Source organism: Rhipicephalus sanguineus, chromosome 2 (assembly GCF_013339695.2).
Source record: "Rhipicephalus sanguineus isolate Rsan-2018 chromosome 2, BIME_Rsan_1.4, whole genome shotgun sequence".
NCBI classification, from domain to species: domain Eukaryota; kingdom Metazoa; phylum Arthropoda; class Arachnida; order Ixodida; family Ixodidae; genus Rhipicephalus; species Rhipicephalus sanguineus.
Window position 1 is genome coordinate 79,392,954 of NC_051177.1, and position 24,836 is coordinate 79,417,789.

Consider the following 24,836-nt stretch of genomic DNA (forward strand, 5'->3'; position numbering starts at 1 on the left):
TATAATCGACACTCAGCCGACCCCTGCGCGCGGCCACCGCACGAGGGCCTCGGGAAGAGGCTCCGCCGAGTTCGAGCTCGCGACAAAGCGCGAAAGCTCTTGCTCGCCGCACCATAGCCACGGTATAACAGCCGATCGCCGCTCCGCCCGGCGTGCCGAAAAATATGTAGCAAGGTGTATGTAGGTCCGAAAACTGCTGACGTCAATGGCATGACTTATCTGATCTTGCCGGCCGCTACTATGGCGCTACGAAAGAGTCTTATCGCATGTCTGCGTCTTCGAGCAAGCGCGCTTTCCAGCGCAGACATTTTAGGCCTATACACTCGCGGGTGCCAGCCGCTTGTCCTGCCATCGGAGCCGCTGGCTGCCGCCGGTTCAGTGGTTGCAGGCTGCATGGGTCGCAGAACGTTCACTGTGTTTCGCTCCCAAAGAAACAAGATCTTCACATTGCTTCTGGCTTTGGAATGTTCTCTAGCCGAGGTGAGTGTGTAGTATACCTTTTTGTTTTCCTATGCCTGTCAGTTCAAGTCGTTTCCTGATTCGTATGTAAATACTATATTGGCGACTTTTGCCTGCGTCAGAGAACTCTTTTTATGCTCGCAGCTCTAGAGGTTGCATGGTGCGTCTCATGAAGGCACTGTTTCGGCGAGCATTTCCAACAGTAACTGCGTGAACGACACGAAGATTTGATCAAAGCTTAGAACAGCTAAATGTCGCATGTTCTTTAAGCCTTGTCGAAATGTTGCCAGCAAGGAGGTCTGCATATGCATGTGCTAGAGAGCAAGCACTTATTGTATATTCCCAGAAACAGTGGCGGACCGATGTCGTTTGTCCAATTTCTTTTTCTTTATTTGCCAGTCGTTTTGAAGACGTCGTTTACAATGTTTTACAGAGCAATATACACTTCTCCGATTGCAGTTACATAACCGACCGCGAAAATGGCCAGCTGCGGTAAACTTGTTGACACTATACAGATTACAAATATCGACGTTGCGACGTGTCCAGATGACTTCTTTGCGCTGTGATCCCGGAGGAATATTCGGCTGCGAACACACATATGTATAGTTGATGGAAACCACACATTGGTGGTTATACTCACAAAGTTGGTGACAGCAATCAGTAATAGCAATTGAGATGGTGTCGGTACGAGTCTCGGTAAGTTCGAGCAAATTATCGTGTACGTTAAGCAGCACACACACACACACACACACACACACACACACACACACACACACACACACACACCACAACAACACACACACACACACACACACACACACACACACACACACACACACACACACACACACACACACACACACACACACACACACACACACACACACACACACACACACACACACACACACACACACACACACACACACACACACACACACACACACACACACACACACACACACACACACACACACACACACACACACACACACACACACACACACACACACACACACACACACACGTAGTGAATGTGTTAAGCCTTGTTCAGACTACGTGCGCAACGTACGCATCGTCTGTAAGGATCGTGACCGTAAACGCAATCAACAATGGGGAAAGTTTGATCCACCAGGCAGTTGCGAGGAAGCTAATGTAATGCAATGGTGTTGGTGTATCAAGCGGCGTTTTCATCGTGACGACTTCGCTAGCCAAGTAACTCCCGCGAAAGAAAGTGGCCCAACGTAGTCAGTGTATAACTCTGCGCTCTGGTTGTCACTATGCTGCTTTATTCACAGCACCGTGTCGGCATAATACATCACTTGATGTTCTTGTCACCCACCTTAAAGGCAACCTTAATTGTTGGGGTTTAACGTCCCAAAACCACAATATGATTATGAAAGACGCCGTAGTGGATCGAGGGTCCGGAAATTTGGACCAGCTGGGATTCTTTAAAGTGCACCTAAAAAGTATACGGACCTCGAGCATTTTCGCCTCCATAGAAAGTGCGGCCGCCGCGGCCGGGATTCGCGCCCGCGACCTGCGGGTCAGCAGTGAAAAGCCATAACCACTAGACTACCGTGGCGGGTCCGCCTTAAAGAGAAAGTTTAGCGTTCTAGTATAGATTTTCAGAGCAAATATGATATGCTGCTAAGTCATTTCTCAAATACAGCGATTTTAGAGCGATAGCTCTACTGCTCCCGATACAAACCCAGAAAACGCCTTTGTGCATGCGTTTGACCTTGGATCTCAACCAACGTCAATTTCCTCCTCTTCCAGCTGCTTCACGTGCGTCATCCTAGCAACAGACATGCGCCCTGTTTAATTGTTCTCCTCTCCCGCGCATCCCCCTCCGTCGGTCGACAAGAGTCTTGAAGGTGTTGGCGAGAGACGCGAGCCGGCGGGCGCGTGCTCGGAACTTCAACTGGAAATGCGGACAGCATGCCGCTGCTTGACGCGAGGGGGCGCCGACGCGCGGGATACCGCCGCGGCATGCTTTTCGCGGTGGTTGAAGCTATCGCTCGACAATAATAGTTTAAACGCGTCCAGCCACGACTGCCGGTGCTGTGGCACTCACCCGGCGACGCTTTCGCATATGCTGTGGGAGTGCCCGGCACAGTACACACACACTAACACCACGACCCTTTCGTCGAGGCTCCGCGAGGCTCTGCGGAGCTCCGCTCTTGACGAACAAACCTGGGCGACCCAGCACGCCCGTGAGGCGGCGTTGAGGCAAGCCCTTGACGTCCCCTCATGGGAGGCCTAGGCCCGGCCACTTAAACCTGTTGGTTTCCCTTAATAAAGTTTATTCCTCCTCCTCCTCCTCCAGCCACGGTATTTTTGGTATTTCTTTTGTTCGTCGCGTAAATGAAACTTCTTATTAAGTGGAACATCTTTCTCCTGCCCCTTCGGTTTCTGCTTAAGCGAGTAAACTGTATACGGTGTGTGGCGCCTAATGCGGAATGACTAGCGCTTGACTCGGTTAACATAAGGCTCTTAGTTACTATTAATGCGTGTGGTCCTCTAGATTATATACAGCCGCATGCTATCTGTCAATCAGGAGTGCAGAACACGACGAAGTCAATAAGTACGAGCTGTTATTTCTTCGCGGGGTGTTTATTGTAGCCAAACAAATGAAGTTCCATAAATAGTGCGACCGTTGATTAGGAGGGGCAACATAGTCTTGCCAACAAACCCCGCTTCTTACGAGCACCTCCAGGGTTCGTTGGTTGGAAATGCCGTATTGGCGGCAGGGGCCGCACAGGCGGCACCGGTTGTACTGGCCGTAAGCGATTTTTGTCCCTGTCCCTGTAAGTACAGCACGTGCTAAGAAAAAAACCAGGCGAAAGAGCAAATGGATGCATCTTTATTCCACTCACGCCTCTTTCATTGGGCTGATGCCGTATTCTTCCTTGAGGCTTTCGATCAGATCTTTCTTCTCCGGTGCGGACAGGAAGCATGAGCGAGCCGCGTTCAGATTCTAAACAGGAGACAACAAGGTTCTTCTCAGTAATGTTCAGCTGGAGAGTAGTTAAGTGGCTTTTGTTATTCTGCGCACTCTTAGAAATAAGTATGTATACATATTTTCATGCATAGGCATGCGCGTGCACAAGGAAGGCGGGGGAAGTTGACCGCCCCGCTTAGTCGTCGAAGAAGGGGCGCCAAGTCTTCCCCACACTAAGTCGGACATGTACCCCTATTGTTTAAAGGGCGCAGTTATGGCCATGCAGATTTTTGACGATAAAGGCGGCCTAGGACCCCTGATATTGCGCACCGAGAACTGTTTACCACCCACCTTTAACCTCGGAAAGCCGAAGACCAAAGGCAGGCCGTTGTGAGTAGCTCGTCCTCGCTTCCACTTTCATATGTGTGCAAATTGCGAAGCTATTTTTTTTTTCGACTCGACCAATAGAGGGGGTAGGCGTCACTGCGGTGAAACTTACCCCTTTCCCCCATCCCTCCCTTAACGGAGAACCCTGAGCACGCCCATGTTTTCATGCAACTAAAGACCAGCATAAAATCAATTCGACTACAACACCATAAGAAATATTAGGAGTCGGTGCCCAACGCCAGAAAATTGACATATTAACGCGATAGCGTTAAAGAGCTCGTTTCGCAGAAAATCCGGTGTCGGCGTCTTCCGTTGTGAGCGAACAATCACGAGTTGTCCGTGAGCGAAAATTCGAGGCAGATGCAAATAAAGAAATAAAAAACATCTTCGGTTCGGGTGGGACCGGGGATTCGAACAAGCGACCCCTCGCTCCGTGGCGTGATTCGTTTAGCCGCTCGGCCACCACGCATACATACTCTAGCGTACTAACGGCGAGCTATTTATATACACCATTTACTGTTGGTGGTACGCACATCTCCGAGGCTCTTCAGCGTGGCAGAGGCTTGACTATCACCCGCAATATGGCACAAAGATTCAACGGGCGCGCTTTTAAACCGCATCGCACCGCCGTGTTTCGTCGCGCTGCATGCATGGAGCCGGAGGGTGTCCGCACTTTGGCTTTCCTTGCGGCACGTTATAGGCGTCTACCGAGAAGCGAAGCCAGCCTAGCGATTGGGAAGGCGATACGAACACGGTCCAGTTAGGCTATCGCGTTCTACTCTTGAAAGCGAAGCTCAAGCGTCCTCCAAGTTTTTATTGGTGAGATTCGCGTCACGATTTGTCTAGAGTAGCTAGCTGGTGACAGCTTAAATTTGCTTTCGCAGTTTTTGTAACACGTACGCAATGCTTGCAATGACGTCATTTTATACGGCTGCATTTAAAAGGTTTTTGTCGACAAAAAGGAAATCGCATTTTACGTTGCTCAAACTTAGCGGAGACCCTTCTATAATATTGTATAGAAAAGTGCTAATTATGAATAGAAACATTCTGAAGCCTGCGAATAAATTGGAATGCCTTTGTATTAGTCCGGAACTGCAGTATCTAAACCTCATAAAATGATACATGTTTGTTTTTATTGCAACCTCGAAAGCAAACTGTTGCACATATAATTCAATTTCCTATTCGACCCACCTTACTACATGATCATCGAAAGAGGGCGGTTTATTATCCTTATCATTTGGAAGACGTGTTGATTATTGTATAAAGTGTAATTATGGCGTCTAGATGTCAAATGAATGAAAGAGTTTGCAGAAACTTACCGCCCTGATGAAGTGCGCCTCAGTTAAGCCAAGCTGCCTAAGGAAATCGTATTCGTCGTCCAAAGTACTGCCGGTGATAGTGGTGTCGTCTTTACTTATTGAGAAGTTGGCGTCTTCCTCTGCGAACCTGTAAATTATAAATTAAAGCTTTGACGCTGAAAGCCCACAAGAAACAGAGAAACGCTGAACAAAGTATTTATCATTTGGCGTCCTTCAAGACAGCAGTCATTTTAATATGCAGCAACCGGCAGCTGCGCTGCGCTATGAATTCAGCTATCTTCAGAAGGTACGCGTTTCAAAAATCATTGCGCATGCTTTTCAAAACAATCGCGCGCAACGCCCCGCAAGCCAAGAACCTCCGAATACCCGGAGCTTCTCTGCAGAAATTCTGTTAATAAATGTTTTCACCACCACCACCACCAAGCAACGCCCCATAGCAGGCTGGTTCAATTTAAGTGCTGTTTCGCTCAATGAGCCATTTGACGTTTTCCCATTAAAACGCACGACCTGCTAAGGCGGTACAATATGCCTTTTTCATTTTCCTGCGCTGCTCTCTGCAGTTTTGGTAGGGGGATGGAGCTTCGCGGGGTGATCCGGGGCAATTGGGCTCGCCAGAACAAAGACCTCCGAGATCGAAAGGCGTGCGGAGACCACACCACTGCGTTTCGCGACTTTTCCGCCAGGGGAAGGGCGCATGCGCCGTGGCACCGTGAGAAAGGCGGATTACAGTCTGCGTATGGCATGGGTATATGCCCCTCTGCAGCAGCACCATCACAACCTATATTACAACATATGTTACGATGTCTTATATTATTCTGGCGTACAAACAGCAGCACAACGTCTTGCCGTATTAAAGCAGAATACTTTTTTCCTTTTCAAGTAAGTATGAATCAATTTTATTTACTTAGTTTTAGATGGCGCGGTCCTCAGGGTGGCTCCACGTGTGCAGTGAACCTCTCTGTCGAGGCAGCAATAGGTAAATGTTTGTTTCTTAATAGGCGTACGTTTTAATGAGCTCCTTCCACGCTGTGAGAGAACTGGCAGGAACATTTCTTTCTTGGGGGGGGGGGGGGGGGGGAGAAGCCTTCATAGCCCCACAAATGCGATTTTGTGCGGCCAATTCTCGTGCCCTACAATTTTGGCAGAGTGAGTTAACCGATCCATACGTAATAAGCGCCAGCCGGAGAGGGCTATAGGAAAAGAGTAAGTTTGAATGCAAACTTGTCAATTTTGTTTTCCCGAAAGCATTTCGTTTGCGCATTAGGTGAATTCGTGTCCTGACTCACCTTAAGTGGTCTACCTGATAAGTGACTGTATGTTTCATCATGCCCTCTATCCTAATCGTCACGTCTGATAACATTCTTTCACTTCCCACTACGCTAAAAATTAACAGTAAAGGTATAAAAGTTTACTTCAGTCAAAACTTTTCACATTTTTAGAAACAAAATTGTACCTCTACCACATGGTCACTACGAGGAAACCGCAAGTGAAAGATACTACGGCCCGTATTCACAAACCAACCTTATCTTAACGCTATAAGGCGGCCTTTCGTAAGGAAGGGAAAAGTGTAAGGATAAGGAAAGGTCGCTGTGCGTTTCATAAACTCGCCTTATTCGGTTTTAAGGCAGCCTTACGGAAGGCGGCCTTGTCGTCATAAGGAACGAGCATGGGAGCGAGGCTATGAACTTATCCTGGCTCATTGTTGGTTTATTAGCAAGAAAAAATAACTGCACGCTCCTCAAAACAATAATACAAATACAGGAACGCATGACCGTGCAAGTTTCGGTAAGAAAGCGCGCCGTCTTACTGCGCCTTTTGCTCCTTTTCTTTGTTAACGTTTTACCGTTGTCATAGCAACCGGCGGCTCGCGTAGACGCGCCGCCACACGCGGAGGCAGACGCGCCGGTCCACGAAGCGCTGGTTTCTACGAGGGCGCCGACATGCGCGTGAATTGCGAGCGGTTTTTCTCCGTCTGCCTGCGTGTGTGCGTGTGTGGCTGTTTGCGTGGGTCATACGCTTGTTATTGAGTGCGACAGGAAGACGAAAATTGAATTTCACTGAAGATCCAGCGCTTGTAATCCACTTGAAAGCATCGCATTGTGATAGCACGCGGTGTTAGTGAAAGACAACACGAGAAAGTGGGAGCAGCTCAAAGCAGCTAGAGCGACGTGCGCACCGAGCAGCTGCAGCTACGTGAGTGCAGATATGGGTAAAAAATATCCCATTCTGCAGTGAAACATGTTCGCTTCGCCACCGTACCCGCACTGATTTTTTCACACGTTTAATAATGCGGGGCAGCACGGCTAGGGTATGTCCACCAAGTCACCAGTGACAATTTGAAAAGTGCCTGCGCCGTAGCAACATTGCGCCACCAGCAGCTGAAGGAGTGGTGGCACGGGAAAACCGACGTTGTTGGGGCTCGTTTCCAGCGGCAAGCTCGGGAACATGAAGTCCTCGCTTCGAGAAGCAGAATCTGCTCAGCAACACACCGTCGCTGAACCCTTCCATGGAATTCGGACGGTTCCCAAGCACTCGCAGCGTTAATTGCACATATGGAGGCCGGTAGCGTACGTCACCTTTACTTTAATGATTTTGTAAAGTTTCTTGCGTAATCAGCCGTAGCGCGCCGCATAAGTGGCGCCCTAAGGTACCTGCCGGGCTACCTTATCGAACACCACCTTTTCACGGCGATAAGGTTAAGGAAAGGTTGGATTGCGGCATAAGGTTTGTTTATGAAACGCGTTAAGGTGCCGAAAAGGTAAGGAGGGCAAAAGATAAGGATAAGGTTGGTTTGTGAATACGGGCCTACATCTCTTTCCCGATCATTTAAGGTAACTATATTTTGTGTTCACAGCTGCCTAATGTGTCATGCCTGCGTATGGTTCCACAGGCCCGTACACAAGGCATGCCTTTAAATGGACAACCATTCTGCGCTACCACTTCTATGAGTAGACGGATTTTAGCTTTATGCGACATTCAATGTTATCCTATAGCGCTAATCATATATAGTGAAAGTGCTTTCAGTTTTTGCAGTGGCCGCATGTATTTCTTCGCAGGTAGAGCAAGTAAATGACGACGCTTAAGTCTGTAATACTTATTTCACACAGTTTACCTAAAGTTTCGAATTCTTCTGATTGCGGACGTGCACGCCGACAAGTGTTAAAGTGCTGTAGCAGGTTTCATGATGAATCTAACAATCATTTCCCTTCAGGATAAGTGCATGCATAGGTCATCAGAAGGGATAGTATAATTGACCATTACTAGTTGCAACTAAAGTGCCTACCTGATAATCGAGTGCTTTTGTGAGCTCAGAGGGCAGCCACCGGTTAGAACACTGGAGTAAGGGCAGGCCTCGAAGTGGAGGTTCTTTTCTTGCGCCATCTTGAATGTTTTTCCGGTAGGATCTTGGAAGACTCGGTATCCGTGGCCTACCCTGTCGCAGTGAAGCTTGACCATTGCATCCATGACGGATTGGTAGCCGCCACTTTCACCCGCATGTGCTGTTCTGCTTATGCCCAAATGTTTTGCTCTCTGCAGTGATGGAATAAATATAAAGAATGCCATGCAAATATAAAAAATGCTTATGTTCTTCAAACACGATCGCCATGGCTAGGTTGGGCTCATTACCTTAACCATCACTCATTTTCTTTTGATTTCGAATGTCACATGACAAGGATAATAATATCTGAGGTTTTACATCTCAAAACCACGATATGATTATGAGAAACGCCGTAGTGGAGGGCTCCGGAAATTTGGACCACCTGGGGTTCCGTAACGTCCACCTAAATCTAAGTACACGGGCCTCTAGCATTTCGCCTCCACCGAATTGCGACCGCCGCGACCAAGATCGAACCCGCAACCTTCGGGTCAGCAGCGCAGCACCGTAGCCACTGTACCACCGAGGCGGATCACATGACAGGAAGAACACTCGTGCTATGTTCAAGTGTATTCTAAATACAGCTCGTGCTTTGAGGCGGCAATTCATCAAAATGCTTCCATTGTCTGGTATACTGCTACACATTCGCTTAAGCTTGTTCAATTGCACTTCTAATCACACCAGATAGGCGAAATTTGCGGAAACCCACTATGACGTGCTTAATCATCGCGCCTCATAATCGTCCACAGCGACATGGGAAACTGATATGCCGGTCTGCATGAACCGACAGAAGAAATGCGCAGGCTGCCTGACAGGAACACAATCTTATTTTGTAACTACACTTTATGAACCAGTACCTTAGTGTTCATACCTTTGCCCGGGAAGTAGCTAGTGTTTCTGCACAGTAACTGGGACCTTCCAGCCGCAGAAGCATACGAAAGAGCCCCTAGTTACATAAATGTTTTTCCACGGACTCCCTGATGAGCTACTATTCCTCATGTTCCAGCAGAAACAAGCACGGAACAATTTTCGAATGATAAGTTCCGGATTCGAATACAAATTGACTGGTCCTTAACCCGATTTCAAGAACTTGTCTCTTCCTATTTCTATTTGCAAATAATCGAACGCAGCTAAAAATACCCTGCACATCTTCATATATATTGGATAAATATATCAATTACCGGCAGTTAACGCTACAATATTTTCTCTTTGGGCTATGAATACATTTCTTAATGTTCTTTTCAACCGTAAGACTGAGAAGGGAAGTTGAATACACCGAGGCATCCCAGTGTCAGTGCTTTGTGCAGTAGAATGATTCATTGTGAAAATAAATTCGGAGGCTCCCGCTGCGGAATATTTCGTAATTAAGTGGCTTTGGCTATTCAAGCCCAGGTTGGCGCACCTCGTAAACTGCAAGTTCTCCCTTCGTAAATTCAGGCAGCTTTGCTTCGTCCTTCGCAATGTCGATACCAACAACGCCTTTATTTTGGTATTCCTCGCAGAATTTCAAACACTCCCTGGACCAATCTGAAAGAGAGAGAGAGAGAGCTTGTTTAGTAACTTTAGTGGTTTCTTTTAAATGAAAACGTTTTACGATTGTACCGTTTACTGCAGTTAATGCGACAGTAACCCGGCATTCAAGAGGCGTTCAGGGCAACAGCTGTGTGTTTGCCTACAGTCGTTTTTTTATTTTAGTTGTAGGGCTGTTGCCTTACACTTTTGAAATGTACAGACAAGACCATCAGCAAGCTAGGACAAGAACAACAAGAAGAACGCCAGAAAAGCTTTTGCTGTTTTGTAGTGGACACGTAGCGACAGAAATAGTATGAATGACAGCTTCATCATAGTGCCCAAAAAGAGCTAATAAGCGTTTGTACTGGTCCAATTAAAAAGTCATACAAGACACAACAAATACAGAAAAAAGTGATAAACAAAAGAACGTGAAGGGAAGAGAGAGACAGAAAAATAAAGCATACAGGCAGGCTTAAAACAGAGTAAATAATACGTAACTTCTGTTACGCTTTTACAGAGTACAGTGAAATAAATCAGTAATATTTTCATGAAAGCAGGCTATTTATTACATTTTTTTCGTAGCCGAGAGCTCATTGACTACTGCAACGAGGCCACAAAGAATACGCGAAATTCCAAAAATAATGGAACTAATAATTACTGCTGCATTGGAACACTAAATAATATTCTACCGCGGGAAACTTCATGTCATTTAAATGTTCACACCGGATAAAATGAAATACTCCAATAACTCGAGAGATTGAATGCATGTCTCCAAGGCATGCATAAAGAACTTTGATTGAATCGCCTTCGCCAACTTTATCGGAAAATATTATGAAGTGACTTTAGACACGATCATTCTGGGCCTCGACCTTCTGTACGGTCGGAAACGTACTGTCCACCGTGGAGGATGGTCGGCGCTCCGGCAAGTACGCTCGGAAGACCCAGAAGTCACGATTGGCCTTGGTTGGCTCTAGGAAGACTATCTCAGCGATTTGTATCATCAATGCTTTTCTTAAGGGCCGCAGTTTGCTACTAGGAATGCCCACGTGTCTGGAGTGGTAAAACTCAGTTGCCTTTCTCACCAATCATATGTTTGGTGAAAGTAAACATAATGCTGTGACACAAACTTTTCGAGATTGTTTAATAGAGCCAATATAAACATTTAGGCCCACAGGCTTGTAATTTCGAATTAACACAGCTCGCTCCGCACGAAGACACTGCTGTCTGAGCTTTCTGAATTAGTGGTTTCACTTCAATCCTAGCATGAAGGCTTTTAGAGCAGAACTCTAGAATACTGGGGCATCAGTAAATATTAGCAGCAAAAATATCATGAGTTGTAATATGAGTAACAATTTCATTTATAATCACGTGTATCTATTTTCTCGAAATGTTGCTGCCAATTCTAAAAATATTAGTGTGAAGAGACAGCGCATATGTTCCGAGAGATAGTGACACTGTATTCAGACAACAGAAAATGTCAAAGTGATTGGGCAGAAAAAAGCTACGAGTAAAATTGAAGAACACAGATAACATGACCAGGAGCTTTTTTTTTTTTTTTTTGGTGAGAGGTTGGGGTGGTTAACCACCCTTTATGCGTGTTCGTGCGTGCGTTTGTAAAAGTGCCTGTATATATAACGTCCAAAACTGAAAAAATAATTGCCTGGGGGGGGGGAGGGGAATTGAACCCCCCCGCCCCCTCCTGGCCACGCCAACGAACATGACATCTAACAATTAGGCCACCTAAAGCGAGCGGAAGTAATTTCGCTACACATCGGGAGACTGCTATTGTCCATTTGTTCAAAGGCTTCGGAAACGACATCCAAACGCTCGCCAGCTACATTCGACGACTCTTGTTTTTCAAAGTGGTATACATTCAGAGAATTTACGATACAAGTCACGTACCGTCGTTGCCAATGACGCAAGCAATGATTGATCGAGCTTTTATCTGGAAATCACATTCTCCTCTCCTCAGGCCGCAGTTAACGGCTTCCACGACTTGCTTTGGCGTCACGCACTTCTCTTTCGATGCTAGGAAATGGGGAGAATATCGGGCCTCGAAGTACGCAGCGCCCTCTCTCGCCTGGTCTTCGCACAATTCGTACGAAATTCTTTCGACAGCCTCCAAATCGCCACTGCAAAAGAAATAGGAAAGCACCCAGGTAGTACTAAAGAAATAAAAAAAAAACAAAAAAAGAGAAGAAATAAGTAACGTTTTCCCAAAGTGCAGGAACGACTACTTTCAAGTGAACAAATTTCGAAGGAAGTGCATACGAAAGTCTTGCACTTCCTTCAATGTTCCTCTAGCCTGTGCAAAAGATTGAAACATAGACGACAGGCTTGTGCAGAAGGTGTTTAAAGCCTACGTGTGATACATAACATGGTTATGTTCTGTAGAGCTTAACCAAACAATACAAAACACACATCTGTCGGCTAGAAGATTGTAGACTAAAGATTACACAAAAGCCTGAATAAGCATCCGGCTAAAAGGTTATAGACTAAAGACTACGCGAAAGCCTGAATGAGCTTAAAAATATATATACTTCGTATAAAGTAAAGAATAGCGGCCGCGGCTAGCGCATTTCAGTGGGAGCGAAATCTAAGAACATCCATGTGCTTAGCTTTAGCTAGGTGCACGTTAAAGAACCCCATGCGGTCAAAATTCGTCTTGTGCAAATTAAAGAAATCATATGGATGTATGCTTCACTGCGAAACAAAAACAGCTACCCGCCACCGTGCAAGCCGAATATGAGCACCACCGCGGTCTAGTGGTTATGGCGCTCGACTGCTGTCCCGCAGGTCGCGGGATCGAATGCCGGCCGCGGCGGCCGCATTTTCGATGGAGGCGAATATGCTTGAGGCCCGTGTGCATAGATTTAGGTGCGCGTTAAAGAACCGCAGGTGGTCGAAATTTCTGGAGTCCTCCACTACGGTGTCTCTCATAATCATATCGTGGTTTTGGGACGTTAAACACCAACAATTATAACAAAAACAGCTGCAGAATACAAAACTCTGTACGCGGTACACTCTGTACCTCGTTGACACAAGTAAGATGTACCCGTATACTTACACAACAGTTGGCATAAATACCGCAAAGCGATCGAGAAAATCTGCCAGGGTAGTCGAGTCCACCTTGATGAGTTTCGTTTGAAGGTCAGCGAGAGATTTAACTCCGAGGTTGATTCTCTTTTTTCTATGACAAAAGGGAAAAGAAACGCACAAAACCCTCAATTATAATAAATTCGATTGGTAACGCGGAAATAAATGTTCACACTAAGTTACAGCCCAACGAAGACATTTCCTCTCAACAACACGCAAGACATGCTGTGAATATTATTTGTAGTGGGATTCCCTACTATTTATGCTGATACAAGGCATCTGGGGGTGAATTTGTAGACGTTGGACCAAGAAACGATACGTCGTGGTTTTATTTGGTCATGCCGTTTTGCTAAGTGGTTTGCGATTGAGCTAAATATAGGCATCAGCTTTTTTAAAGAGTATTCTTGAAAAACTCCTTATGCGCTTGCTGTTTATAAATGTTCCACTCTTGGTTCTTGCTGAATGTTGTAACCATAGTTGGGCATCAAAATGTCGGTTCTTGTGCCACTCCTATTCTTTCAGTTGCGCCGAATTTGAGCAGTATACCTCCATACACGCAACCTATGTATACTGCGCTATATTGCGACTGTGGTAACGACCGAGTCTAAGTCTACATTGCTCGTGAAGAGAACACACATGGCGTATGAGTTCTTGGTTGGGCAGACGTTTATTTGGCCCGAAGACCCGGCAGCCAACAGGCACGGTGAACCCACAATGATGACGATGATACACGACGAAGATGAGGATGCATAAGCAAACGCATTATGGTGATGATAATGTACAGATGAAGATGTGATAATAAATGCCCACAGGCGCCTTACTGAACTGTCGCCATTTTAACTGTATCCAAGACATCGATCATTGCACCCACGTCTATGCCTGGCTGGCTAAAACAATAAACGTGGCAGGTTATCGTGTTACGTCATGGCGAAGAAGTAAAATATGCGCAAGTCTTCATAATAAAAAAAGTTCAATAGATTTCGCGCTCTTAGATTCTTTTTATAGGAATATTTTTACGAAGACCCTTCTAGATAAATATTTGCGCAAGGAACAACTTACACAATATGGCTGCAAACAAAAATGTCGTGGCGCTCCTTCTATGGCGGCAATTCATTTCTGTCGCTCTATTAAATGCGACCATTCTACTTTTACGGGGAAAACTAATTTGCAAACGCAATCTTTATTCAGTGATTCAGTCTATTGTGCTTCGCTGTTGGCTATAACGTCAAAAGCACAGGTCACTGTTCTGGGAATTCTATACTTACTGTGCAAGTTCCCATATTGTTTCGTGTCGTATTGAGCCATCTAAGTGAAGATGGAGTTCAACCTAAAGAAAAAAGCGTGGAGCAGATGTTGGAATATTTTTTTCAATGCCAAGCATTTCTCACCGAACGCGACACTTTGAGCGTATCTATCTATCTATCTATCTATCTATCTATCTATCTATCTATCTATCTATCTATCTATCTATCTATCTATCTATCTATCTATCTATCTATCTATCTATCTATCTATCTATCTATCTATCTATCTATCTATCTATCTATCTATCTATCTATCTATCTATCTATCTATCTATCTATCTATCTATCTATCTATCTATCTATCTATCTATCTATCTATCTATCTATCTATCTATCTATCTATCTATCTATCTATCTATCTATCTATCTATCTATCTATCTATCTATCTATCTATCTATCTATCTATCTATCTATCTATCTATCTATCTATCTATCTATCTATCTATCTATCTATCTATCTATCTATCTATCTATCTATCTATCTATCTATCTATCTATCTATCTATCTATCTATCTATCTATCTATCTATCTATCTATCTAGTGCTCTCGTGATCACCTCCTTGATTATTGTGGACCAAAATTGGCATGGGAGGGTAAGAGGATTTGACGAATGTGACTGTCGGGTCATGCCATGAATAACGTGAGAATCCTGTAGTGTATGTCGTCAAACCCTTTCCTCCAGACACGTGTGGCACATACCCGTATACCACGGGCTGTGGTATACGGGTATTCGCCACAGGTAAGTGACAGTCTACATCTACCCAGGAACGGTGAGAACAGGCATTGGTAATTTACATGCGAGAAGGTTAAGAAAACCCGACACCAGCAGCGTGGACCAGACGAATGCGAAGAATAAAAAAAATAGGATCCTAGCATTATGTTTGGCAGTCAGGTATTCTACCACAGAGCCAAGCCAGTTCCAGAAATTGCTTTAGAAAAGACCCCATACAGGCTTAATGGCGGTGCAACGTCAATTGTGGTTCTAGTGCTGGCTATATAATTTTATAACAAAGCAATAAACTCTACATATGTACTCCTACGATACAGGCGTCGTTTCGGTTTAACGTCAATTGTGGTTCGAGTGTTGGCTCCGCTTTTATAGCAGTCTAATAAACGTTACATTAGCATTCCTATTATTCAGCAAGCTATAGTCAAGCGTTGCTCGCACCGAATAAATAGGCTAACGAAAGTTACGCATTATCACGTAATCGCGCCGTAGCGCGGACTTCGTTTAGATAGCACAGACGTCTGTGCTCTAACGCGAGTGCTGATACTACGTCAGACCTTAAGTTACCACTTAAACGTCAGTGTAGTCGACGTGCCTGGTAAGCCCATGACCTACACTGTCGGCCATTATGAAAGGGAACACGCGAGCGCCAAGCCTGCGCTCTGTGGCAGCTGCCTACTGCACCGTCAACGGACAGCTAAAGAAAGCACGCCCACTTTTGGCAGCATCGCCCGCTTCGAGACCGAAGCGGGGGCGTAATCTAGCAGCGCTTGGCCACCGGCCATGACTCGTTGTTTTGTTTGCCAATAGATGACGCCAAAAGCGGACGAGATTTCTTTAGCTGTCGGTTGATGGTGCTGTAGGCTGCAGCCGCAGAGCGCAGACCACGCGCTCGCGTGTTTCCTTTCATAAAGGACGACAGTGTACACACAACTCCTCCATTTACAAAAAAAAAACACGTCGATCCACCTCGTAACGCTTGGCTCAAAGCCAAAAAATGCAGCATAGAGCTACTGGCTGAATGCTTCGCGTGACACCCATTCTCACAAGGCGTGGGGTCTGCCGAATTTTTTGACTGTCAATGTTCAAAGAAATGCTGGTGTCCGTGAAGGGCGCTAAGTGGTAATGACTTCCTCATGGCAGGTCATTTTAGGGGCATATATACGTCAGATCTAGATAAATGACTGTCTTTGCTATAACTGACGACATCTGTTCAGTGTAGAAGTGTCACTAAATTAGCTATACTACAAGGCTACTTGATTAAATTTGTAATCACGTAGCGCGAAGAGAAAGACGCACGGGAAGAAAACCGAGATGTCTTAGTGTATGGGACAGAAGTACAAAGCAAACTGATACTGACGTGCTTGTTATTGAAGTAAACGAGCGATACCTTTAATCAGCGACCTACCACCCCCCTTCCCGCTTCCCGCTCCTATTGAAACACAGGCACCAATCCGTTACATAATTGCTTTTCATGTCGGCAATGCCACCGAGCTGTACTCACACAATATATTGCGCATGTACAGTAGCTCCGTTCAGCCTAATACCATCCAACTATTTTCTTTGTTCAGACTAAACTGTTCCGTAGTGCGCATGCTTATGATACGCGACATTCTGAATAAGGTAAGCTTCTTTGTTGCGCATAACACACACCACAAACACTCGCCACCGTGCGATTGGCGTAGTTCCATATTCTTCATAAAAATTATTTCTTTTAGACAGATTTCAAATGCGATACCGATGGAACAACTTTATTTATTTGAAAAGCTTTCTCAAGGACATTGTGACTTGTTATACTTGTCTATGCTACAAGTGTCCCTTCGTTATTTATATGAGTTCGTGTAAAATTAGCCTAGTGAGGCCCGTACAGAAATACGTCGGATTCAGCATCATTCAATCACCGTCGTTAGACAATTGCTGGTGTTATTGTGTGTGTAGCTCATACAATGCATCTGTCCGAATGGCGTGCGGCCGATAGTTACAGCGTTGTGTTCGAGCTGCATGTAGGAAGCAGCTTCTCACCGGGTGTCCATAAAATGTACAATTAAAACAAAATTCGTGAGCCCTTCCCCTACCGGGAAAATGGGGTGAGCGAAGCTTTGCGTCTGCGTGCCTGACGTAAATTTCTTTCTTGCTTTTTTTCTTCACCTCAATCCCTCACATAGGGTAGCCAAACCGAAACTTTTCTGTTTAGCCTCCCTTCTTTCTTTCTTTCTTTCTTTCTTTCTTTCTTTCTTTCTTTCTTTCTTTCTTTCTTTCTTTCTTTCTTTCTTTCTTTCTTTCTTTCTTTCTTTCTTTCTTTCTTTCTTTCTTTCTTTCTTTCTTTCTTTCTTTCTCATTGCGCAATGCTTCATCTACGTGCTCAGCAGCTCAACACTTCAGTTTCCACAAGCGACAACCATGGTCGCGTTTATTCCAGCCAACAATAAAATGTGGCGACATGAGATGACAAGCGACCTCGATGAAAGGGTCAGATTGCCATATCAGAAGCGGGTGATTGCCGAGAAGCCTGCTATCGAGGAAGCATCATTTACTGGAAAAAGGCGCGTACGAATGCGCACGTGGCCGGTGCACCTGCGAGGGCCGCATGTCTGTACACTCGCCGAAGAACATACCAACACGTTTCCCCGTGCATGTAGGCCTAGTTACTCACCAACGATAAATGAATCTGGTTGGATAACGCAAATCACGATAAAGAACACTGAATACTTTATTACGGGCCACATAAGTAGACGTAAAATCATATAAGCATGCTAAAAAAAAACAAATTTGTGAAAAACTGACTTCTTGAGGACGTCCAAACGTGGGAGAGGCCAGCTTCGGACTAGGAAACTAGTGCAATCTAATCGACCTCAATAAAGTTCTTTCATCCATCCGTCCGCGGACTTTAGTATCATTGAAATCGTCGTCTACGAAAGCCCATATTTTTTCGTGAGGCTTCCAACCATGTTGCATGCGGGAAATCCCGATGAATTCGTTGCTTCACGCCAAGAGATATCGCGTTGCACTTAGTCAACGCCATCTTTCACGAACGCACAAGTGCGCAGAAACTAATGTTAAAAACCTTTGCCAGTGTTGTGCGCCTCGTGCGGTGGCGCCCAAGCAAGCTCTTCCTTTCCCCCCTGCAATGAAAGCGATGATGACAGGGCGACATTGTCGCATGCAATGCCTCTTCACAGGTTTCCGCACAGCGACCTGTCTGCGCCATTTTTAACTTTACTTTTTTTGTTGAAATAGAAAATAAACGAAGGAGTTGTGGTCACCATTGCTTGGTGACGGCTACCCTTTTCTACATAGTCGTTAGGATATATATATATATATATATATATATATATATATATATATAATACGCAGTCCTACAAGTTCAAGAACTCTCGTTTCAGCAGAGTGCACATACCATCGCGGTGTAGTCTTTCAATATAGTCCGCTCAGTAACCATCGCAAATATTGCTGTCTTCAAAAAAAAAACAAAAAAAAAACGTTCAAGCATTTTAATTGCTTGGCGGTTTATCTTATACGGCCATGGGCCTAGTATTTTCGCTAATGAAAACGTTCGCTCAGAGTCCAGCGTGTGAAGTTCCTGCTCGAGTCGCTGTCTATGTGTGTCGTGCTTGGGACAGTCGAGCAACAGATGATGCATATCCTCGTCGTCGTGGCCGCACGAACATGTTGACGATGACGCACGCTGAATCCGAAATAAGAAGTGTTTTGTGAAAGCGGTTCCGAGCCTTAAGCGATGAATGAGTGTGTCGATACGTCTTGGGAGCTGGGGGTTCAATTGGCACTCAAGGTTAGGGTCAACAGCGTACAAGATCGATTCCTCTGTGCCGTCTGGGAACCAGGTGGATAAGCATAATTCACGTTTTGCAGTTTTCACGTCATTCTTTTGAATGTATATTATTTTTGTCAAACTTGAAGTAAAATTTTTCTGGCAAGCACCTTTCGGGTGGCCAGCATTCTATCGTACTCGATACGTCGCCGATAACTGTATAATTATATGTTGTTTGAGCATGGGACAATGGGGAAAGTTGAAAAATCGGAAGAATTTGATCGTTATAAGCGATACGTTGTTATACGCGGTATCTTTGTAGGTGTATTACACAATTGGACAACTGCCCTTCCAAATCCCGTATGAAACGCTAAGGTATGTGAATGTCACGTAATCATAAAATATGATGAAAAAGGTGAGGTCGCGCGTTTATGTGTAGCTAGCTTGCGTGTTAACAGCGGAATACATCTTTGTCTGCGTGTAACAATGCTAGAGTACTTACCCTCGTCCGAGGTATCATGGAAGCATCAAAATGCTTGAGAAAACTCATTGCGTGTGTCAACCTTGTCCACCGGGTTCTGCTAAAGAAATAACTGTGACTAGCGCCGTGTACGAGGTCTGTTAGAAAAGTATCCGACCTTTGGCTGAATAAAAAAACTAGCATAACCTGGAGCGTTGGAAACCTCATCACTGTCAAAGTAAACTTTGTTTAAACGGCTGCTTGGGCGAGTGTGTTCATGATTAAGATAGATTTACCAGCGCAAAAAAAGACAGGACATTTAGGAAGGACACACACGCATAGCGCTGCACTCACAATTGATTTATTACTTCGAACGCAGGGCCTTTTTGTAGGCACGCGTCGAAGCAACAGAAAGATAACATCGAGAAAAGAAACGGTGGGAACCACGTGACACTGCTTGCCGAAAAGACAATCTACCGACGGTAACCGCGCAGTCGAACATTCTTATGCTACAAAGTACGCCCCCGATATGAAAGAACGTGCCTACAAAAAGGCCCTGCGTTCGAAGTAATAAATCAGTTGTGAGTGCAGCGCTATGTGTGTGTGTCCTTCCTAAATGTCCTGTCGTTTTTTGCGCTGGTAAATCTATCTTAACTGTCAAAATAGTCTCCTTGGGACTGCACACACTTCTCCCAGCGGTGCTGCCATTGTTGAAAGCATTCCGAGAAGGCCTCTTTCGGAATGGAGTTTAACTAAGCCGTCGCTGCAGCCATAACGTCCTCTCTTGTCTGATACCGCGCTGCTTTCAATGGCCTCTTAATTTTGGGAAACAGCCAGAAGACGCAGGGGCCATATCAGGAGAGCAAGGAGCCTGTTGAATTATAGGAGTCTGGTTTTTCGCCAAAAAAGTCTGAATCAAGTGCGAAGAATGTGCACGAGCATTGTCGTGAGGGACGCGCCAATTTCCTGTTGACCACAACTCCGGTCTCTTGCGCCGCATAGGATCACGTAGGCGACGGAGGACATCCCTGTAGTTCTATTTGGGGATTGTTTGACCCTGTGGTGCGTATGTGGTATATCATGAGTATACTCATGGTGTACCACACCACGGGAGTCAAAGAAAGCAGTCAGCATCACTTTGACATTGCTGCGCACTTGGCGGGCCTTTTTTGGTCTTGCTGACGTGGAATGCTTCCACTGTGACGACTGGGATTTGGTTTCCTGGTCGTACCCGTACACCCAAGACTCGTCACCAGTGATTATGGTGTTCATGAAGTCGGGGTCACTGTTAGTGGAATCCAGCATGTCGTGTGCTTTTGCTCCACCGTAAGCAGCTTCGGCATGAATTTCGCCGAAACACTTTTTTAAGGCCGAAGTCTTCGGTCATAATGGAATGTGCAGAAAAAGTGCTGATGCCCACCTCTTCCGGAATTTCTCGTATAGTTGCACGACGGTCCCGCATCACCAGAGCATTCACTTCGGCAATGATCTGGTCATTTCGGCATGTTGGTGGCCGACCCGAGCGTAGCTCGCTCTCTACCAATGTGCGGCCCCATTTTTAAACCGGTTGTACCACTCCTTAATCTGTGTGCTGCTCATAGCATCGTCAGCGAAATCCGTCTGAATCTTCCGAATGCTTTCGACTTGGCGGTCGCCAAGTGTTTGGCAAAATTTGATTCAGTAGCGCTGGTTCAGTCGCTCCGTCATTTTCCTTGCAATGAAAAAACCGACGAGAGCACTGCGCACTACCTCACTCAAACGCTGCGTCCCAGCGAATGACGCTATCGGCAAGCGGGAAAAAATTCGCGCATGCGCACGAAGGTTCAAGGTGGGCTTGTGCAAGCGCGCTTTCTTCATATCTATCAGGTGTCTGAAAAAAAATAAGGTCGGATACTTTTCTAACAGACCTCGTATGCGTGAAGGGCACAACAAGTTATTTGGAAACCTACTTATTCTTCTGCGTTCCTGTCGAACGCTCTTTTATCCGCGTCGAAACGCCGCTGCGAATGTTTGTGAGTGAAAAACATCTTGCAACCTTTCTTTATTTGCACTGTACTGGCTCGAAATATTCCAGGAAGAACCAAAAAGAGGGCAAAGAAACCTGTTTCAAATTCAACATTAGACTTTTTTTTTTTTGCGTGCACTGTTTTTGAATTCAGTTCGTGACGTTGGAGAAGCGGTGTGCACTCTAACAATGGATTATTGTGAGCAGTATGAAGGGCATTCTGCGCTGGCGTCGCGGTAGGACGCCTGTAAATTATTTTGTATTATAAAATTGTCAACCGCGAAGCAGCGACGCATTGATACGATACAAGTTTAAAAATAAGATAGAACTTCGTGAGTAATCTAGAAAAGTAAATAGAAAAAAAAAAGATATAGATAGGAAAACAAGTAGCCTTCCGCACTGAATAGTTTGTTTCTTTCGGAAAAGAAAGCAAAAGCTTACTAAATATTCTTTTGTGTATGGTTGTTTGCGTTTCCGTATACGTACAATTTACAGCACGCCCACCCCCGACAGTGCCTTCTTTACGTGCGTTCTGTAAGTATGTGTTGCTAATATTAAGCGTACTGTAGCTCTAAGTTATTGTTTCGTTTTAAACGCAAAAATTTTTTTATGCCGCGTTTGCGCCGTATATTCAGCAAGCTACATAAGTTTGGAGGCCCTGACGACAATAAAGTGTCACTCGTGACTAAACGGGCCGAGATTCCGGCTCCTTTCATGATATGTTTCGCCCACTACGATCGCTTTCGAAATCTTGATTTCGAAATGACTCATTTTTATCGCCTGCTGCAAAAGAAACATTTGAATGAGTTATTTCCAACATTGTTTCTGCGAGAGTGATCGTAAAAAAAGGAGACAACAGATTTTATTTACCCGCCTCGTCCGGACTTTTAATAAAGTTTATTCACTCACTTTCTGCCTTCTATTCTTCAAAGATTAGAAATATTATTATATGAATATTGTTCTATATATATATATATATATATATATATATACACACGGAATGAAAAATAATTTATGATGAGTGCACGTTTGCAAGTCATTTGCGAAATTCATGGAAAATTGTTATGTAGTAGTTTTTTTGCTTGTTATGTGCTTCCTCGATAGAGGAACTTGTATGAACGATCGGTGTAAATATTTCTTGTAAAATCTGCAAATTATGTCTCAATGTGCAACGTAGTGTTTTTCGTTTTATTTCTTGCTGCCAACAACATCATTTAATTAAAGGAATATATACCTCTGTTACGGCTACAGTAGGATCTGTTAGGTGTGTGTAGTTGGTTCGCCTTTCTTTAACTGTACGAGAGCCAAATGAACCTTATGCAGCGAGAGCTATTAAGAAAACATAACATAATGCATTATATTATAGCGTGCCGTGAGATTAGCCGCTTTCAATGAGCATTTAGTTTTTCACTGTAGTTCTTTTTTCAATGGCGTCGGTTAGGCGTTTATTAGTGACGCAAGTAATTTCACCCGGTGTTGGCCAAGAGCTCTTACACATAGTCCGAAAGGGCAAATGCAGCCAATACAGACGCCGGTGATATTAATATCGAAGGCAGGACGCATTCCACTTCCTTCGAATTTCGATATGTTGTTTTTTACGCGACCTTTAGAAATGCTACAATAAGTTCTGTTGCAATCTTATGCATTGCAAAGAAAAAAAAAAGCAAGGAAGCTTTTGCAAAAAAATTATAAGGTGCACTTGCTACTGCGCGATTCCGAAAAGCACGAGAACAATGTTGTCGCCAGCTCTTGACAAAGTGGCCTCAGGCTATACCTAATGAAGCTAGAATATTTTTCTCCCAACACCAACGGGTCAGAGCGGAGTTCATGACGCGCAAGGTATATATAGAATGCGCAATTGTATTACAAAAAAATTGGCCGCGTATCTGCGTGCTCCGCTGCAAATGCCGTATAAAGACGATAGAGGAGGCGCTGCGTGAGATATGGACGCCATCTGGCAATACGTCGGGAAACATGAGCTTGTGCAGAAGGTTTCCTTCCTCCGTGGCAGAGGGCGTTCGTCGGCGCGCATATGGAATTTTCAGCGCAGCCGCATTTCCAGCGCAGCTTAAGAAACTAGGGTCTTTAGAATTACGTATCTTTGTACTTTCTAATAAAGGAACACACCGCCTAATACTTACCTAATGATGTTGCGCTTCAGGTATGCGTAATATTTACTTTTTGATCGACAACGTTCACAAGTAAGAACAGCTGTACCAGTTGAAGATGGGTGGGCGGTAAGCAAGTGGTTCAACTTTGGCCGGGTCGCTGAATCGAGTGACAGACAGACAAACAGAAAGACAGACCAAAATTTCTGCATTTAAGTTCCCCAAGAAAGACTATCGTCTTTTAAAAAAGAAACAGTTGCGGGCAGTTTGCACTACCTCGCGCAAAGCTTCGCACAGCGAAGCACGGACCCGTTGTCGCTCGTATTCCCCGTCGACCGACACGTCTGGCTTCGAGATACGCGGCTTCTTTTTCGGGAGTATGCAGCCAGGCTATGCACTATAGAATGGGGGTTGTACGCGATGTCTCCCTCGGTGGGCGTGGCTTAGCTACTGCGCATGCCCAGCTTGGCCAGGTGGTGCGGTATCTGGTCTCTACACGACGCGATGCTTGCTTCCTTTTTCTATCTTTTCTCTCGCTCTACTTCCTTCTCTCTCTTTCGTGGATGTTCTCTCTTTCTCCAATTCTTTTCTTTCTACGTTTCTTTCTCTCTCTCTTTCTCATTCTTTCTGTGCCACGCTTTACTCTCTCCCCTCCTCCTTTCCTCCTCCTCATCATCGCATCTCTCCTACTCACGCTCACTTCCCTTTCCCACCCCCTTGCTACTCTATATCATACAAGGCTATGCTATGCTCTGCTAGCTTCCGTGGACAGCCGAGTGGTTAGGACGCTCGCCTGCGGACTAGGGTACGCGGGTTCGAACGCCTCCGTCGGGGCGCGCCAACTCTCAGGTGGCAACTCTAGTGAAACGTAACATAAATGTCATCCCCCATGACATTGGCTCTAATTTCCCCGATCACGTACTTTTAGAAATTTTGCCCCGCCCTTCTCGTAAACCTGGTCACTGTCTTTTTGTGCTCAACGTCTATAGTCCTCCCCGCGACCGCCGTGTCGAATTCGGCCCCCTATTTCTCCGTGTTCAACAACTAGCCCAGCACCAGCCGCATATTATAATGGGGGACTTCAATGCTCCCCACCCATCGTGGGGTTACCACTACGACTCTCCCAAAGGCCGTTCTCTATGGGAAGAGTGGCACTCGCTACACCTAAATCTTCTTACCGACCCAGCACATCCAACGCGTAGAGGGGTGGGAGTGGCCCGTGACACCACACCGGATCTCACCGTCGTGGGACGCGGAGTAAATGCCACCTGGTGCAATACACTAGAAACTTTCGGCAGTGACCATTATGTTCTGGAAATAGTCATCCAGGAGCCCACGCGTGAGCGTCTTCGTTCAGCTAGACTGACC

At 45.3% G+C, this 24,836-nt stretch overlaps 1 protein-coding gene across 2 annotated transcripts; it reads right to left on the reverse strand.

Moving 5' to 3' along the window:
• Nucleotides 1–3,062: 3,062 nt before the first annotated feature.
• LOC119383230 (adenosine deaminase) lies at nt 3,063–19,639 on the reverse strand. Of its 2 annotated transcripts, none has more exons than XM_049412455.1 (9): nt 19,398–19,639; nt 14,359–14,420; nt 13,065–13,187; nt 11,900–12,129; nt 9,888–10,012; nt 8,393–8,640; nt 5,110–5,236; nt 3,339–3,439; nt 3,063–3,261 (listed from the first exon to the last, which is right to left on the reverse strand). In XM_049412455.1, exons 1-9 carry the CDS (start codon nt 19,581–19,583, stop codon nt 3,123–3,125), a joined length of 1,341 nt encoding a protein of 446 aa, XP_049268412.1. In that variant the 5' UTR covers nt 19,584–19,639; the 3' UTR covers nt 3,063–3,122. The 2 variants fall into 2 exon arrangements, with proteins under 2 accessions (XP_049268412.1, XP_037507199.1); XM_037651271.2 differs by having other exon boundaries at nt 3,063–3,267.
• Between the last annotated feature and the right edge of the window lie 5,197 nt (nt 19,640–24,836).

Coding starts and splice junctions, on each gene's coding strand:
- LOC119383230 (XM_037651271.2), bottom strand. CDS start 19,583: ATGAGGTTTCCAACGCTCCAGGTTATGCTAGTTTTTTTATTCAGCCAA. Junction 14,421..19,397: donor CCATGATACCTCGGACGAGG/GTAAGTACTCTA, acceptor TTTTTTCTTTAG/GTTGAACTCCATCTTCACTT. Junction 13,188..14,358: donor ACAATATGGGAACTTGCACA/GTAAGTATAGAA, acceptor CTTTTGTCATAG/AAAAAAGAGAATCAACCTCG.